The sequence below is a fragment of the Orcinus orca genome, chromosome 10 (assembly GCF_937001465.1).
Source record: "Orcinus orca chromosome 10, mOrcOrc1.1, whole genome shotgun sequence".
NCBI classification, from domain to species: Eukaryota; Metazoa; Chordata; class Mammalia; order Artiodactyla; family Delphinidae; genus Orcinus; species Orcinus orca.
Window position 1 is genome coordinate 68,167,009 of NC_064568.1, and position 18,742 is coordinate 68,185,750.

General features: G+C 47.5%; 1 protein-coding gene and 1 long non-coding RNA gene across 9 annotated transcripts in view; one reads left to right on the forward strand and one right to left on the reverse strand.

Moving 5' to 3' along the window:
• Positions 1-18,742, forward strand: part of BRPF3 (bromodomain and PHD finger containing 3) — a 36,745-nt gene that overhangs the window by 12,717 nt on the left and 5,286 nt on the right. For 4 of the 8 annotated variants that reach the window (XR_004482233.2, XM_033424142.2, XM_004267672.4 and 1 more), the window contains exons 5-12: positions 223-351; positions 645-957; positions 1,698-2,000; positions 3,826-4,335; positions 7,206-7,299; positions 10,836-10,933; positions 13,761-13,858; positions 17,937-18,091. Coding sequence is in view for 6 of the 8 variants with exons in the window: in XM_033424142.2 (XP_033280033.1) it covers positions 223-351; positions 645-957; positions 1,698-2,000; positions 3,826-4,335; positions 7,206-7,299; positions 10,836-10,933; positions 13,761-13,858; positions 17,937-18,091 (1,700 nt within the window). In the remaining 2 variants the exon portion in view is untranslated. Of the gene's footprint in view, positions 1-222; positions 352-644; positions 958-1,697; positions 2,001-3,825; positions 4,336-7,205; positions 7,300-10,835; positions 10,934-13,760; positions 13,859-17,936; positions 18,092-18,742 lie in introns of those variants that run through there. The other 4 variants (XM_033424146.2, XM_033424144.2, XM_033424145.2 and 1 more) reach the window with 2 other exon arrangements.
• The window catches only part of LOC125965622 (uncharacterized), a 39,037-nt gene continuing 29,072 nt past the window's right edge, over positions 8,778-18,742 (reverse strand). Inside the window, exon 3 of the long non-coding RNA XR_007479718.1 lies at positions 8,778-9,059. This is a non-coding gene — a long non-coding RNA (uncharacterized LOC125965622). The remainder of the gene's footprint in view (positions 9,060-18,742) is intronic.

An 18,742-nucleotide genomic window follows, 5' to 3' on the forward strand; every position in this document is an offset into this window, starting at 1 on the left:
CTGTAAGTTTTGATATAGCCTGAATGCATAGGAAATGTTCACAAAGTGGCAGCTGTTGGTATGATTATTTCTAGGCTAAAAGTTCAGTGGTAACTCCTCAAATAGTGGTCAGCTTAATATCTTGTGAAAATTTGTCTTACACAACTGGTGAAAGTCAAGTTATCAAGCAAAAGTTCGGTGCCTCTTGGGGGGTGTCCTGATTTCTCTCCACCTCCCCCACAGGTCAAGGTCCAGCAGGCCGCCATGGAGCTGGAGCTTATGCCGTTCAACGTTCTGCTGAGGACAACACTGGACTTGCTGCAGGAGAAGGATCCCGCACACATCTTTGCCGAGCCTGTCAACCTGAGTGAGGCAAGTTCCCCCACTACTTCCTGAGCAGTGAGCCCTGCCTGAAATGGAAATAGGGTCTGAGTAGGCTAGGAAGGGGTTGGGCCACAGGGTGTACAAAACCTGGGGGTGTCTGGCAAGGCTAGTAGACTTGCCCACGGTGAGGGCTCAGCAGGCCAAGGTGGGCCAGAGCCCTGGGGCTGTGAGTGAGCCTGGCATGGCCAAGCCAGAAAATGGGGTGGCAAGAGTGCCGCTGAAGGGTGCGCCTGTTTGGCTAGTAAATGGTTGTTGTAATTGTACAGGTTTTATATGTTTAGGTTCCAGATTACCTGGAATTCATATCCAAGCCAATGGATTTTTCTACTATGAGGCGGAAGCTGGAGTCCCACCTGTACGGCACCTTGGAGGAGTTTGAGGAGGACTTTAACCTTATAGTTACCAACTGCATGAAGTATAATGCTAAAGACACAATTTTCCACCGAGCAGCTGTCCGCCTGCGGGACCTGGGAGGGGCCATCCTGCGGCACGCCCGGCGGCAGGCAGAGAACATCGGCTATGACCCCGAGAGGGGCACCCACCTGCCCGAGTCACCCAAATTGGAGGACTTTTACCGCTTCTCCTGGGAAGACGGTGAGAAGCCTGGACGGGCAGGGAGGAGAGGGGCCAGGAGGAGGCGCAGGGATAGAGCCCAGAGAGCCAGGGATCAGGATGGGCCTTGGGGCTATAGGGTGGACTCCAGGAGCAAAGCTGGGGATAGGCACAGGCTGGGGTACATGTGCTTGTGGCTGGAATAGTTCCGAGGGTTAAAGTTAATTCCCTGAGCACTTCTTGAATAGTAGGATAAGGAGAATAAGGTACTAGCTGTCTGTCTGAAAGCTAAAGATTCACCAAGGGTCTTTCTTTCCTGGACTCCCTCTGTGTGGCGTTGGAGCATGGGCAGCAGGAGCGCAGTGCTGATGTATGTCTGGCTCATTCAGAAGAGTGCAGGTAGAGCATCAGAAAAATGGAATTGCCTCTGTAATTCCCTACTCTGCCTGCCCCTGCTCTCTGCTTCTCGATGGCAGCAGCCAAACAGTCACTCAGGCCGGGGGATTGCCAAGCTGCCTCGTGCCTGCTCCACGGAGCCCATAATCGTGACTGTGAACTGCTTCCTGCAGGTGTTTCCCAGATTCTGACCTTGTCCCTGTGGCTGCTCTCCTGGGAGCAGTGTTGCCAGGGCCAAGGCCCCACAGTGACGCTGCTGGAAGCCACTGGCCCAGGCACTCCAGGAGAATATTTTGCATCCGAAGGAATTGGCCCCTGCCCTTCCCTTTGCCCTGGGCTGGTCAGGTCCTTCAGCCCCTTCTTCTGTCCTCCCTTCTCCCTGGCAGTGGACAACATCCTCATCCCAGAGAACCGGGCCCACTTGTCCCCAGAGGTGCAGCTGAAGGAGCTGCTGGAAAAACTGGACCTGGTGAGTGCCATGCGGTCCAGTGGGGCCCGGACCCGCCGTGTCCGCCTGCTACGCCGGGAGATCAATGCCCTTCGGCAGAAGCTGGCGCAGCCGCCACCACCGCAGCTGGCATCGCTAAACAAGACTGTGTCCAATGGGGAGCTGCCATCAGGGCCCCGGGGGGATGTGGCTGTGCTGGAGCAGGCCCCGCAGGAGGAGCCAGAAGACGATGGGGACAGAGGTGAGAGACAGTCACGGGCAGGCCGGGGGCTGCGGGCCAGGGTAAGGGAGGGTTAAGCTGAAATCCCGTAGTGGGAACATCCTTCCCCAACTCTAGGTGTGACCCTCATGGGCAAGTAAAAGCCCTGGGAGGGGTCACACTTTCATGCATACCCAGGGATGATACTCAAAATATTTAACAATACGTAGAGACCAAAATTCATCCGTCAGAGTAGATGTTGGCTTTTATATTGGAGGGGGCTCCTGAGGGCCTCTGATGCAGATATTTAGTTGTTGGATTGTGAGTGGGTTCAGGGAGTTTCAGATGCTGGGGCCCAGTAGCTGTTTACTAACTTGTAAAGAAGTATTTCAATATTTTGCACCTGGTATGGCCATATTGCACATACCAGTTAAATATTAGTTCAACTTATACCATCATATAGAGAGGCTCTTAGAGCAGGTTAGGTTGTGGTGTGGGGGAACAGAAAAGAAAGAAAGACCCTAAGGATGGTCTGGGCTCATGGCTTTGACCCCAGCTGGCCAAGTCTACAGTAGGCCCACCCCAAGCAGAAAAGCCCAGAACTGCAAAAGACAGCTGGGGGAAGTGATTCTCAGAGATCCAGGTGCCTTACCTGAGTTGCTTTCCATCCTCTCCGCTTCTTTGGGGACAGAATTGTCTCCCTGTTACCAGCCCTTGGATCTGAGCCTGTAGCTCAGGAGGGCCTGTCATCCACACAATCAAGAAGGTTGGGAATTATCTCCAGGGGAAAAGGGGCCAAATTGCAGGGAATGGCCCATTTTATTTTAGGTTGGGGGAGAGCGGGGATGTGGCGGAGAGGTCAGGTTTATCATTAGAGGGCTTCGTGTCCATTGTGACCCTTCCCAGCTTCCCATGTGGCAGTCAGCATGCCACTCGTATCCATCCCCACTCCTGGGCTAAGGCAGTGCAGAGTCATGCCCAGTGGACCGGCTGCAGCAGCTTCTAGAGGTTTCAAAAAATTTCTAGGCTTCATCTCCCAGAAATTCAGATTAGGGAAATCTGAGCTCTGTTTTGAGCGTCTTTTTTTTTTTTTGTGGTACGCGGGCCTCTCACTGCTGTGGCCTCTCCTGTTGCGGAGCACAGGCTCTGGACGCGCAGGCTCAGCGGCCATGGCTCACGGGCCCAGCCGCTCCGCGGCATGTGGGATCTTCCCAGACCAGGGCACGAACCCCGGCATCAACAGGCGGACTCTCAACCACTGCGCCACCAGGGAAGCCCCGAAACTGTCATTTTCTCAGGTGGAGGTTGAATAGACAAGTTCAGGAACCACTGATTTAACTTCCTTGCTTTCATTTTTTCATATCTGTAAGCTGCTTCTTTCTGCTTGTCCTTCTTGCTTCACTTGTGATATGAAACAAAATACATTGACAGATGGGAAAACACCTGGGTCTAAAGAGAGTTGTAGACCCCTAATCTGTGAGGCTGAGATTTACTTAATTATTGATTAAGCGGGGGGCTTTGGGCTTTCTGGGTGTAGGGCAGTGGTTTATAACCCTGACTTCATCAAACTCACCTGGTAAGCTTTAAAAAAAAAAAATCCATCGTTAGCTATTTGGTTTCATTTTGTCTGGGGTGGGACCTCAGCATTGGAATTTTTAAGAAACTGAGTAACTAATACATAGCCAGGGTTTAGAACTACTAGTGTAGACACAACTTAGTCCTACCTTCTCTTCACCTTAGACCTGAGACACGTCTCAAACCTTCTAATAGCCTATGCTCTTGGTTCTTAGTTATCAGTGTCATTATCTGGCTTGTAGGGGCAGACTTTTTCTAAAATGTTCAAGCAGGTTCTCTTTTTCTCTAACAGATGACTCCAAAATGCCTCCCCCACCAACCCTGGAGCCTACTGGGCCTGCGCCTTCCTTGTCTGAGCAAGAATCCCCTCCGGATCCCCCCACTCTGAAACCCATCAATGATAGCAAACCTCCAAGCCGATTCCCAAAGCCAAGAAAAGTGGAAGAAGATGAGCTTTTGGAAAAATCACCTCTGCAGCTAGGGAGCGAGCCCTTGCAACGCCTGCTCAGTGACAATGGCATTAATAGAGTGTCCCTCATGACCCCCGATACATCCCCCGCAGGTGCCCCACTCAGTGGCGTGGGCCGTCGCACATCAGTCCTCTTCAAGAAGGCCAAGAACGGGGTTAAACTACAGAGGAGCCCAGACAGGGCCCTGGAGAACGGCGAGGACCATGGCGCAGTGGGCTCTCCTGCGTCTCCCACCAGCATCGAGGATGAACAGCACTCCCGGAAGCGGCCGAGGAGCAGGAGCTGTAGTGAGAGCGAAGGGGAGAGGTCCCCCCAGCAGGGGGAAGAGACAGGTGACCTCGCCTGTGACTTCTCTCGCTACTTCTCATCTGCTTTCCTGCTTTGCCTTGCCAGCCGGCACCTTCCCCAGTCAGCTGCCTCCCCTGTGGATGGCCCCTGTGGATGCCAGTAGTAGCACTGAGGGCTCCGTAGTGCACAGTTGGGCCTGGTACATGAGTAGTGGCCTGGGGAAATAGGCTTTGAGCAAGTGTTTTGAGAGGGCCAGCTTGTGTCTGGGGCTCTCTTTGGCCCTGAGCAGCGTATAAAGCTATATATGATAAAATGGTTCCTACTTTCATTTTAGTTCATTTATTCATCAGATATTTATATCAGGCATTATTGTAGGCACTAAAGTGTAGGGGGAAAAATCAATAAATAAAACAGACAAGTCTCCTCTCTTGTAGGGGAGGTAGACTAAAAGCAAATAAATAAATTGTATCGCATATTAGAAGCTGTGGAGAAAAGTCCCGCAGGGAAGGTGGGGAGAGGGGATGCTGAGGTGATATTAAAGAGGGTGGCCAGGGGAGGCTTTCTGAGTAAAGATCTGAAGGAGCTGAGGGTGTGAGCTCTTTGGGTATCTGGGGAAAAGACATTCCAAAAAGATGGACTAGCAAGTGCACAGGCCATGGGGGTGGAAACATGCTTGCATGTCTGAGGAACAGTGAGGGGACCTATGTGGCCACAGCAGAGTGAGCCAAGGGATCATAGGAGATGCGGTCTCAGAGGTAGTAATAGGGGCTTGTCACTAAAGAGTCCTTACTGCATGTCCAACACAAGCTGGTCACTGGGGAGCAGTAAATCAGACCCAGGTCCAAATTACCATCCAGTGGGGAGACTAGATGGTGTCCTGAGGTGTAGAGATACCCCAGTGCTGGACAGTCTGTGGTTATGTGTCAGGTGACAGCACTGCTAGAGGTTCAGGGAATAGGAACTGGGGGAGTTGGGAAGGCTTCATGAGTAGACAGTGCCTAAGCTGGCCCAAGGGATGAGGACAGACTAGAAAGGAACAAAGGGCTCAGGCCCAGGTGTGTAGAAACAAGGTCAGAGTCCCTGTGAGGGACAGTTTGGAGAGGGGCTTCCCTCTCCAAAGCGAAGAGGGGCATCAGGAGCCAATGCTGTGGGCAAGGTGGACCTGGACATGCAGGGCCCCCATCACCAGACAGTTGTTTAGTCTTGGTGGGATATGGAAGGCCAGCTCACTTGGCAGGGAGGGGCCTGCTCTTGGCTTTTGCTCCTCATGTCCTGTTACATGGTGGCTTTGGGCTGTGTGGTCAGCACATGCTTTTCTCTGCTTTTCTGTCTTCCTACCTAATACTTTGTTTCCAGCAGTACCTTCCTTTCCTGTCTGGTCCAAGCTTCCCTGTATTAGGGCAGTAGGGTGTTTATATAGAGTCAAGAGCTTGAGGCAGACTTGAATTCAAATCCCATCTTCTTACTAGCTGTGTATCCTGGGGCGTATGAATTAACCTCTGTGAGCCTATTCCTTATTTCTAATATGGGGCTAGTGACACCTTCCTTGTGTGGCTCTAAGGATTGGAAGTAGCCTATATAAAGCACTTGGTATATAGCAGTAGTTGGTAGCAGTTATTGTTGTCATCCTGTCAGTTATATCAGGCACAGCCAAACAGCACTGAGCACTAAAAATGAAAAATCCTGCTGTTGGGAAATAGGTCTAGACATCAGGCTCATCCAACCTGAGGGGGCCCACCGCTTGGGGGCTAGAATCTGTTTCTCCTCCACCATCCCAGCTACCTGGTACCCAGGAATATTTTTGCACAACTTTAGTGGGTTCTCTTAAAAGCAGGTGTTGATCCTTTATAGATGAGGCACAGTAGGCTTTGGTGATTTAAATTGAGGTCATGATGTTAGAGGCAGAGCCAGGTTAGGGTCCAGATATGTTGGCTCAGACACCTGCTCTTACAGGTGTGACTTGCCTCACAGTTTTCTGGCTAAGGTATATGTGACTTAGAGCTCTTGGCTCAGCTGTCAGACTTGTGGGATTCTGGATGGTGGTTGGGAATTGGGTAGATAGAGAGGAGAGTTGAAGCTTTGATGGCAGGTGAGAGTCTTGTCCCTGGGATGACCAGACAGTCTTCATTTGCCTCTGAAGGGCTCCCTGCTGTAAACAGACCTTCTCTCATTCATACTTAATAGCATCCTCCATAAGTAAGAAGGTATTACCTTCACTTCACGAAAGTAGAAGCCAAGGCTGAAAGAGGAAAAGGGACCCATATTTCAGAGCCCAGTCTAGAACCCAGGGAATCTGACTCCCCATCATCCCAGGAAGGTCTGGTCTGCCTTAGATCTGCTGAAAAGTTCCCCCCATCCTCAACTTTAACTAGCTCTGCTAGATATCTCAGGGTGTGGTTGACACAGTCCTTATCCGGCTCCAGCCTCCCCTGACACCATCCCAAAAGAATGAAGCTAGCTATTGCCAGCTGTGTGATGGATAGGGTGTGTGAGTGTTTATCTGAAGAGGCAAGGTGGGTGGGCTTCCCAAGAGGCAGAGGAGACTCCCTGATAATTGAGGCTTGAAATTAGAAGCAGATCCAGGGACTTGTGAACAAGCCGGAATGAGGAAGTCTTGGTATTTCCCATTGTAGTCAAATGACAGTAACTGGAATGAGCTATAGGCTATTTTCCTTCAAGTAAACCCAGAAGGATGGGACGGTAAATGCAGTGTCTGTTCACTGCCCTAGCCAACATTTCCCCCAAACCTTTATCAGGTTCTCTCCACCACCCAAGACCCATTTCCCAAGAGGAGGGACCAGCCATCCTCTCCATCCCTCCCTGCTGAGCCCTCCCAAGGTGGCTGCCTCACACTGCAGCATGTGTCGGGGAAGGGGGTTTCTACACTCAGGCTCACTTTGTGTGTTCTTGGCAGGTGTGACCAACGGCTTTGGAAAACACACTGAAAGCGGGTCTGACTCAGAATGTAGTTTGGGTCTCAGTGGTGGACTGGCATTTGAAGCTTGCAGGTAAGAACACTTGTCCCAAAGCCGTGTTTGCAGCTCTGCCACCTCTCCATTTATTTTCCTTTCAGCTGCAGATTGAACCTCGTCCTGCTTATCTCAGTTTTTTTCTTCCCGCACCCCTGTTATTTCCTGAAGCCTCTCATCTGTGACTCTGGTAGCTCCTAGGAAACGTTGTGACCCTTGACTGTCAGGCCTGATCTGACTAGGGGGGAGTAGTGCTGATGCTTTATAGGGTTTGTAGACCTGAATTTGGCTCCAGAGGGTGGGGACACCCTCTGTATTGCCCAGTGAAGTTAACATTTGAGCCAATCCCCACCCACCCCCTGGCCCATTTAGATAACCCAGTTATAGACATGGTTTCACCCTTTGCCTTTCAGGGCATCATAGCAGTGGTGTAGGAATAAGAAATGGACAGATAGGAAATTTGGAATTGCCTTTTAGTCTGACAAAGGCCCCAGCTCTTCTACCATCTTTGAGCTGGGAAGGGATGGGTTTCTTTTCCCATTCTTTCACCTGAAGGGAGGATTTCCGAGGCCAGAACCTTCAACTTTCTTCCACGACTAAGAGTTTATTGAATCTCTCTGCTCTGTGTTGTATGCTCTGCAAGACACGAGGGAGTGTGGGACTCTTGGAAATGGGAGACCTTCAGTGCCACAGAAGAAGAATGACTTGTCCTGAAGGCTGACCTCATGGTCCCTCCACATGGCTACTGGATGGATTCTGGGTTCAGAGCAGGGGAGGAGAGGTCCCAGGGCAGCACCAAAATACTATGTGTCTGTGTTTGAAGTGCTTCAAAGGCAGGCTGGGTGTAGGTTCTATTGGGTTCTCACTCTACACTGGTGCTGGGCTCTTGGAGGCCCCCAGATGCCCCCTTGGGCCTGGACTGCTCCCGCGCTGTAGCAGGGCCCAGCTTTCAGTGGCTCCTTAGAGATATTCTTCCCCACCAAGCCTCAGAAATGTCCTAGCTGTCTCCCTCCATGTTACAGCTCTAGAGATATAGGAGGAGTGGATGGGAAAACACAGTTACCAGGCATAGAGAAGAGGTAGAGATTTCAAAATCATACAGGATGCTTCTAGCCCGGTCCCGGGTTGGAGTTCCTGACTCCCTTCAAAGATAAGGTGCCTGGAAACCCAGTTCACTGGGGTGGGGTAGGAGTGGGGTTATCAAACTGTCCCCTCTTAGTCCTTGACTAAAGGTAGAAGGTATGTTCGGCCCCTCCCTCCACAAAGGGTGCTCTTCCCAGCTGTGAGCCGCAAGGAGCAAGCCAGGCCAGGCTCTGGTTAGCCTGCCCGTTCAGACTGCTTGCCTTTCTGCGGAACATGCCAAAGCCACCAGTTTCTCTGGGGCCCTGCTCAGTGTGGGAACAATGCCCTTGGAAGGCGTTTCCTCTTTAGCTCAGTGGTTCTCAGTAGAATTTTGCGGTTTACAACAGGAGATTCAGGCCTTCAACTACAGGGATTTTTTTCTTTTTCTTTCTTTTCTTTTTTCCTACATTGTGGGGGTAAGTACATAAAGGAAGATCTTATTAATTAGACTAGAATCATATAATCGCAGAATAAAGAACCTTGAAAGAATTTCTGGTCACTAATCCCATCCCCTTCCCATCCTGTCCCTGGGTTTATCTTTTCTAATGATTTTCTGAGCAGTTTGGAGCTGCACCCTCTTCTTTGGGTCACTCATTCAATTATTAATTAAGCACTTACCGTGAGCCAGGTACTGTTCTAAGCCCTGATAAGGTGTCTGTTCTCAAGGAGCTTATCATCTAGAAGGGAGAGATAAATGTTAAGCCAGTAAGCAAAATAATTATAGATTGGGCTGTCTGCTTAGACCTGGGTAACTTAGAGAGAGGGCTGAAATGCAGGCCATGATCGAGTCACTTGTGCGTTTTTCTATGAAACAGGAACATATGGACCTAGTTTTGGTGTTGCATCCTGTCTCATTGAGCTCAACCTTCTCAGAGCTCATCATCTGATAGTATAACATTGGTAGTTTATAATATTCAAGTGAGACTTTAAAATTTACTGCCGTTTATATTATAATATTTACTATATAACTTCTATTTATTGAATACTTGGTGTGTTCTGTACTGAGTGCTTGCTGTGTATTAATCCATTAAATCCTCACAGCAACACATGGGGAACACAAGCCTCAGAGAGGTTAACTTGCTCAGGGTCACAGAATGAACGAGTAGCACAGAGTGAGGTTCTGAACCCAGGTAGTCTGGCTCCAGAGTTTCTCTCTTAACTGCTTGGTTGTGCCCTCCTATGTTGTATTTGGAGATGTCTCCCCAGATCCATGATGTGAACTTGGAGAGGCTTTCATAATAGAACTACCAGTACCTTACATTTTTATAAGGACTCAGATTCTTTAAGTCCAGTGACAGATTTTTGTAGGGTGCATGGGAACTGAATTCTGAATGTGAACTGGGTGTTGTTTTTTCCCCAACAGGTCCTAATTTTGACTAGCAGGAAGAAAGCTCCCAACCTACTACTAACTGAAGGATTATGATTCATCAGGTTCTCATTGTGCCAGGTTTTCTGTATAAGACCATGATAAAGTCAGTTATGATTCAGTAACGCAGGAGTACCCTACTCTCCAACCAGTCTTAACCCTGGCCTCTTCGTATCCCATTAGGGGCTTCTTAAGCATTTTTGCTCTACTGCAAGTTGTTGACTTGTCTTTTAAGCAATTTTTTTTGTTGAAATAATTATACAGCAGTAATATTTTTTAAAGTTTGAATGGGAAAAAACCATAGCCACATCATTCTTGCCCAGAGCTTCTAACTGTGATTGTACATTAGAATTGCTTTGGGAGCAACTTAAAAATACTGATGCCTGGGTGGGTTCCAGTTATACCATTATTCTTGTATTACTGTTCTCATTTTTGCCTATTACCTTCTAGTCTTTGTCTACTATATATTTTTTATCTCTTTGCAGTAGCCATATTTTAAAAAAACTGGTCTGCTTGGTAGTTTAAAAAAATCCATCTCTGTCTAAGAAAAACGTCACACACATAAAGTAGAAGTGAGAAGCGGATTGTTTTTCCAATTTAAAAAGTCTTTTCTAATTAAGGAAGTAAGGCATGTCCATTATAGAAAATTTGGGAAAGAGGCAGATTTTTGTACCTCAAAAATAAATTGGTTTCTAGAGAAGCAATGTGAACCAGAGAGTTAAGAATTCTGGGCAGATGTGAGACAGGCCCTCCTCATGGCCAGGCTGCTTAGACTCTGGAAGGATTGACAAGTGCCTGGGTGACCTTCCCTCTGGATGAAATCCAGTGTCCCTGGGCAGGGGAGCAGGCCTCTCTTTCCAAGTTCAGTCCTTCCACATGGATGAAATGTTTCCTTAAGCCTCGTGGGAACATTCTGGTCAGAAGTATATCACAGGTTAATATGAGTTTTTAGGGGAAGGTGAGAAACCATTCTCCTTGAAGGGTTTTTGCAGCTCTGCTCCTAGCAGAGATGGGAGAGCAGGAGTGGATGTGTTACTCATTGAAATTGTTCATTTCGCTCCTCTCTCCCTCCCTGCTCTATATGCAGTGGTCTGACACCCCCCAAACGCAGCCGAGGGAAGCCAGCCCTGTCTCGAGTGCCCTTCCTGGAAGGTGTGAATGGAGACTCTGACTACAACGGCTCAGGTGAGGAGTGCTGTACAGGTGCATCTTGGGGGACCAGGCCTTCCAGAGAACCAGTTCTGCGGGCTGCAGCCAGACCCTGAGCTCCTCCGAACCTGGGGGCACTCGTCAGGGAAATGGCCCTTCCTCCCAGGTCATTCATACTCCTTTTACTTTTTTTTTAATTCATCTTATTTTGAATAAGTAACACATACCATGGTGACAAAAATCAGAAATGTACAAAAGGGTGCATAATGAAAAGCCAGTTCTCCCCTCCCTAGAATAGCCATTGTTAGCGGTTTCTTTTGTGTCTTTCCAGATGTAATCCATACGTACACAAACCAAAAACTTGTGTGTATATTTAAAAGAGTGAGCAGAGAAGCCTAACATGCACATTCCTCTAAACTATGCCTTTTTTCAGTTAATAATATATCTTGGAGATTCTTTTGTGCTTTTTATTGGCTGCCTAATATCCCATTACATAGGTGTGCTATCATTTACTTAGCTGGCCCTCTGCAGATGGACGTTTAAATTGTTTTTGTTTAATTGTCATAGTCAATGTTGCAGTGGGCAACCTTGTACAAAGATCATTTTGTATCCCTGGGGAGTATATCTATAGATATACTCTATTGCTGTATTGGAGGAAGTATGCATTTGTAATTTTGATAGATATTTCCAGTCTGCCCTCACAGGAGTAATATGATATCCTGTGTCACTGAATTTCACACATAACCCTGTAATTTCATGTGATCCAATGCTTCTACTCCCTACTGGGGTAAAATGGAGACATTCTACTCCAGCAGGTCCAAACAGTAAAACACATGGATCTTATCTCCTCTGACTGAAGGAATAAAGGACAGGGCAGAGCCAAAGGAGAGGACTGGGTGGTGCTTAGGTGGAACAGGTGCAGGGCTGGCTGTTCTCTGAGCACACCTCTGTCCAGCCCTCCTATGGGGGGTGTGCACTCTGGATGCCCTGTCTTTGAAGCTTCCATCTAACACTCAGCCTTCAGGGCTTCTCTTCCCCTCTTTCCTTTTCCCAACTGCTTTATTTTCCCTTAGCATCAGTTTCTTTTTCATATGTGTGTTGATGAATGCATGCCTGCATGTTTCATTACTGTCTGACTGTCAGTGCCCAGAAGGCAGGGCTTATGTCTAGGTTAATTTGTACAGCATCTAGTGCAGAACTGGGAGCGGATTGGCACGTACTTTGTGCTTCTGGTGGTGACATTTTATTCTTATTTTTAAAACCACGTAATTATTAAAATGATGCCAAAGGAAATTTAAAAAGGAAACTGACCTTCCACTGTTCCATCACCTTAACACAATTGCCTTCATTTCTCTATGTTGCCTTCTATTTATTTCAGGCACGTTTTTCACAAAATGCTAATCCAAAACACATGCTCTTTCATATTCTGCTTTTTTCAATGTTATCTTCCAATCAATGCATTATAATTTACTTGTTTCATTGTTAGAATTTGGTTATTTTCAAATTTTAACATTATACATAAGGTAGTGAACCCATATTTTTGTTCAAAAGCCTCTTATTCGTTTTAAAAGTTATTTTTCTAAGAACAAATTCCCAGGGAAGGAATTTACTGGAGTAGATTGTTCATACTTTTTTTAAAATGGCTCTTGAGACTTACTGCCAAATTATATTCTGAAAGGATTAGACTGGTCTGCAATTTCCTCAGCAGTATATGATTGCACCAGTTTCCCCACAGCCTGCCTCTTCAGTAATGGATTTTGTCTTTTTGTTGTTATTGCTATTGATTTAATAGACAGAAAACAAGACCTCATTATCAGGAATATACTTTATAAAAAAATTATATATGTAGATGGTAATGTTTCCTTAGGAACATGATTTCTACTCTGTGGAATTGGATCTTTTCCTTAGTTGAGTGTGGTCACCTCCCTGTTGCCAGCTTATAGACTGGGGAGGGGAAGGGACGTTCCTCTGTGTATTCAGAGACATTTGTGAAGTACCCATCCACGTGTGCTAATGCATTAGGTGCAGAACAAAGTAAACCGAAGAGATGTGGTGCCTGCCCCAGGCAGGACACCCTGTGTAAGGTTCTGACAAAACTGGCAAGAAAAGAATCTGCAGACCTGCTTGGCTCTGCTGAGTGCTGTGCAGCCAGGTGTCCTGGATAGCCAGGTATGGCCCTGTCAGAAAAGAACTCATTTAGCAAATAGTTTTACTGGGATATCCATCCCAGGCATCTTTTTCCATGAAGCCTCCATCATGAGGCCCACCAGTCAGGGAGGCCCAGAGAGCAGTTTGTGGCTTTGCCAAGATGCATTATAGTTCTTCTTCCTGGTGTCCTGGTGATGAAGCAGTTATATTTTTCCAAGGAACATCAACCTAGGGTTCTAGTTCAGAGGTCAGCAAACTGTAACCTGTTGCCTTTTTTTGTAGGGCCCACGAGCTAAGAACGTTTTTTACATTTTCAAATGATTGAAAATCAAGCGAAGAATGACATTTTGTAACACGTAAAAATTACACAAAATTCAGATTTCAGTGTCCAGAAATAAAGTTTTATGGGGATACAGCAGTGCTTGTTCATTTACCAATCGTCTATGGCTGCTTTCATGCTACAATAGTAGAGTTGAGTAGTTGCAATGGAGACTGCAAAACCTAAAATACTTACTATTTGGCCTTTTAAAGAACAAGTTTGCCGTCTCCTGATCTAGTCTTAAGAACTAAGGAGAGGGTAGGGAAGAGGAAGGGTGGAGGGGATGTTGCTGACTCATTCCTGGGCTGCCCCAGTCAAATGGAGGCCCCGGGCAGGCCTCCTGGGCACCATTCCATGCCCCCTTGGGCACTGTCTCCTCCCCTCCCCCACCCCCAGGCAGAAGCCTCCTGATGCCCTTTGAAGACCGTGGAGACCTGGAGCCCCTGGAGCTGGTGTGGGCCAAGTGCCGAGGTTATCCCTCCTACCCCGCCTTGGTGAGTCTGCCTGATCCTCCTCCCTCCTATGGGTGGTCTGGCCCCTGCCTTGCCTTGGGGGCTTATCTGATTGGATCAAGCCAGGAGAGTGTGATTGGGAGTCAGGGTACCTTTAGCTGCAGAAGGGAGGGAGGTTTTATCCCAGCCTGGGTGGGTCACACCAGCTAGACTCCCTGCTTAGGGCTCTTAAAATAGGTTAAAGTTTGCAGACAGAAGTTAGGGCTCTTAGTGATTTAATAGCATATATTTATTTGCTAAATAAAAAAAATTATCTATTATTCATAAAAGTAAAATGTGCTCATTGTAGAAAATTGTAAAAGCTGTTAATAATGCTTAGGTGTTTTACTAAATGTCTGTCATGCTAAGTTCTTGAAATGCTGAGGAAGGTATGGTTATTCTCATTTTACAGGGGAAAAAACTGAAGATCTATTTGCTACCATGGTCATCTAGCTATTAAGTGGCAGGGTTGGAATTTGAGCCCAGGGCTCAAAGTGTGTGATGTCAAAGCCTGTGTTCTGAGCCACTGAGTTCAAAATCACCCACAGTGCCATCTATTCAGAGATTACCTCTTGATGTATATCCTCAGCCCTTTTTTTTCTGTTTAATGCATAAATGTGCATAAATATGAGACCGTACTCTGTTTAACCTCCCCTTCACTTAACAGTACACCATGAGCATGCATGTCTTATGCCATTAAACATTCTTCATCAGCAACACTTTCATTACTGCATCATCTTCAGGCGTATGCGTGTACCTTATTTTAACCATTCCCTAGTTGGTCATTTAGATCATTTTGAATTTTTCACTATGATAAACAGCCAGCAGTAAGCATCATTGTAGCTTAACATTTGTGCACATCCATGGTTATTTCTTCACAGTGAAGAAGTCTTAGGAATGCCTTCTTGGGGCATCTATGTAAAATTCTGATGCAAATTGCCAAGTTGCCCCTTAGAACATTAGTTCTGGTTTATACTCCCACCAGCAGTAGCTAAAATTTCCATTTTTTCCATAGTGGCAGTAGCTAAAAATTCTAATTTTTACCACCCTGATTGTTATGTCTTAGGGCTCTTTCTATATTAGGGAGGTAATATCCATCTGGCCCTGAAAATACTGATTCTAACCTTTGGGGCATGTCACAATCATCTGGGGGAATTTTTTAAACAATGTAGATCCTGGGGCCCCATCTCAGATCAACTGTATTAGACTCTCTAAAGCCAGACCAAGGCATGAATATTTTTGTTTCTTTTTTTTAATGACTATTTTTTTTAACACTCCCCAGATGATCTATAGTGGGTGTTGAGAACCGCCCTGCCAGCCTATGCGTGCACACAGAGCTCTGAGCCTCTCCCAGCTCATTTTTGTCTATGGCTCTTTTCATAGACAGCAGCCTCTTTAGGTGAAGAGTGCAGGAACTCTGATCCTTTTTAGACAGGTGAGGAAACTGTAGCTCCAAGAGGTTATATGACTTTCTGGAGTCATATTGGAACCCATGCTACCTGCCTCACCCCCTGCTTAGCAGTGGCAGGTGGGAGATCCACATTGTGATCCAGCGCTGAGGAGGTTGGACCTGGGGCTGCCTTCACAGGCTCCATGCCCAGCTGTCAGTGAGACCCCCAGCTTAGTTGTTGAAGAATTGATTAAGACTGTGCAGGTTTAGTTTTGTTTTTTTTAATCTCACAATACAAAGAAAGCCAGTCTAAAACTAGTCTCTTTTTTTTTTCTTTTTTTTTAAAATAAATTTATTTATTTATTTTTTGGCTGTGTTGGGTCTTCGTTGCTCTGCACGGGCTTTCTCTAGTTTCGGTGAGCAGGGGCTACTCTTCGTTGGGGTGTGCGAGCTTCTCATTGTCGTGGCTTCTCTTGTTGTGGAGCATGGGCTCTAGCTGCGTGGGCTTCAGTAGTTGTGGCATGTGGGCTCAGTAGTTGTGGCTTACGGGCTCTAGAGCGCAGGCTCAGTAGTTGTGGCGCACGGGCTTAGTTGCTCCACAGCATGTGGAGTCTTCCCGGACCAGGGATCGAACCCGTGTCCCCTGCATTGGCAGGCGGATTCTTAACCACTGCACCACCAAGGAAGCCCCTCTTTTTTTCCTTTTTAATTATCTTCTTAATCATACATTTTCTTTTGTGATAAAGAAATTCAGCCACCACCTGAAAAAACCTACCACCTGAATACAACCTGTGTTTTCATTTTGGTTTATGCTCTCCCAGTCATTTTCCTCTGCATACTTAAATATGTACTTGCACATATAGTGACTATACGGTTTTTAAATTTCTGAGGCTCTTGTTCTTTAAAAAAATGTTTTTTGTTTTTATGTAAAAATTATGTATCTACATTGCAGAAGCTTTGGAAAAAGGGAAAATCAACACAAATCGCAGCATTATGACATCATCTATAAGCATTTTGTATTGTTGCTTCTATTTATCGTTTATATATTATAGCCGTAACAATGGTGTGTGTACGCATTTGTTATGTAATGTGTTAAATGTTATTGCAGACTTTATTTCCATGTTTTACATCTGCATGACATTTGAGTGAATGGACCATTATTTATTATTTGGGGATACATTTGCCTCTGTCTTTTTTAAAAAGGGAGGCGAGCTCCCCTTAAGAGGCAGACTTGCCCATCTTGCTTCTGCCCTTGGGGGGACACTTTTCACAGTCTGCCCCACTTTCCAAGCCAGGCACTATCCCCACTGTTGATAATCGAGGAAGTTCAGGAGGGCTTGTCTGGTGGTTCTCATTAGGACCCTTAGCTTCAGTCCCAGGAGGGACAGACAGGCTGGGAGTTAGAGTTTTTACCAAATCACACAGCTGGGGGCAGGGTAGTGGTGGTTCTTCCTTAGAGTAAACTCTTAACTAGAGGACCTGCTTTTAGCTGCTTATCTTGAGAAGGATGTAGGGAAGCTGGCAAACACCCAGAAGTAAATAGAGCAATTTATTATTATAAGAGACCCCCTGGGACAGGGTATAGGAATTAAGATTGCTCCATCTCTGGAGAAAGCTGCCTCCTCCGTAAGTTTCCAAGTCTCCCTGGCCTTGGTGCACAGAGATTATCAGCCAGCTGCTCTGGAAGCAGGGGCTGTGTAGGAGGCAGTGGGCAGCAGAGGCCCAAGCCTTGTCCAGGCGCCTGGTTTTAGTCCCAGCCAGCTACATCCTTCTGTGCTTGGCATTCTCCTCTGTCAGCTAGTACTTGTCAGCAGACTTCTCAGCATCAGCAAGAGGATGAAATAAGATGATGTGTGAATAATTAGGAGCTTTGGTAACTTTGTCAGTGCTCCACAGCGCTGGAGAATTATTATGTTGATGCCACCAGGCATTTTGCTGAGCCCTTGCCCTTGTGGAGCCTGTAGCCTCAAGGACTCATTCTTCCAGTGGCCCTTGTTTCCGACCACATCATTCTCCCCTCTTCAGCAACCCTCCACACTCAGTCTTTTGCCTTCTCTCTGATTTTACCGTGGAGGTGCTAAAATTGTATCTGGTCTGTGCACCAGGAAGGATTATAGTCAGACAGGAAGGTGGTGGGTAACCAGGAGATCTGTTTAGGTAGAACCAAAGGGATGGGCCCTCTGGCCGATTCAGGACCTTCTTCACAGCCATGGTGTCTAGGAAGCCCCTGAGATTTTGAAATGAATTGCACAGGTTCTAAAGGTAAATTGGCAGGGGAAAAAAATGGCCTCCATTCCTTTCCCCTAAGGGACATTGGGAGGAAGGCGTTTGTCTATCTGGCCTGGACGTCAGAGATGCTCCACTCACTTCTGAAAACCCCCCACCCTGGCTTCCCAGTACTCCTCTTTCAGCTCTGGGGCCTGACAGTTGATGGAGCAAGCTCCCTTGTCGGAAGGTCTGATTGGAAAGGGCCAAAGGATTAGGACAATACCTGGGGAAACAGGGTCAGAATTTCTGTTTGGGGTACTGAGGGTCATTGGAAGAGGTCAGCTCCTCCATCACTGCATTGTGGGCCGAGCCAATCCCCTGCATAGCTTTGGTGTACGGTGGTTCAGTGGTTAGTCCTACAGCAGGATGCACTGGTCACCCCGTCCACCCCCCGCTGAATGCTGTCTCCTTTCCTGCTTCCAGATCATCGATCCCAAGATGCCCCGGGAGGGCCTTCTGCACAATGGCGTCCCCATCCCCGTCCCCCCACTGGATGTGCTGAAGCTGGGAGAGCAGAAACAGGCCGAGGCTGGAGAGAAGCTCTTCCTTGTCCTCTTCTTTGACAATAAACGCACCTGGTGAGTGGGTGCTGCTGCTGGGAGGGTGCACCAGGATGCAGGCCGAGGGGCCCAACCAGGTGGCTGTTCTAATGCTGACGTGCCGGAGAGGTACACAGAGGGGCTGTGGACTCGGCCACCCTGCCTCCACCCAGGTGAAGGTGAATGGTTACCTGCCAGCAGCCGGTCTGCATTTGCCATGTTAACAGTAACCTGGTGTTACTAATAACACTGATTAAATGGTGTTAATAGTAACTGAGGGGTATTGCAGATTAGATTCCTTGTGAAACACTCTGAGATGGAGATTTGTATTCGGAGTCATTGGGAAGAGCTGTGAGGGTGAGGGGGCGCAGCACTGGGCAGAGGAAAAAGTTGAACTGCAGTGCACTTGCTGCAGAGGCCTCAGCTCATCCTGTTTGGAGCTCTGGAGCTGGGTGGCTCATTAGAGATGTCAGGGATTGGGGCTGTGCCTTTGTACCCCCATGTCAACCAGTCATTGAATGCTGGCTGCCCCTGGGGAGGGGGGTGACATTGATGGGGGTTGATTCCTGGAGCGGGACTCACTTGAGAGCCTGTAATCTGCCAACACTCCCAGCGGCTGCAGGGAAGCATGTCTCAGTCCTGGGCGGAGAATTCTGGGCAGTGCAGGATCCACCGCAAGGGGCTTGTCTG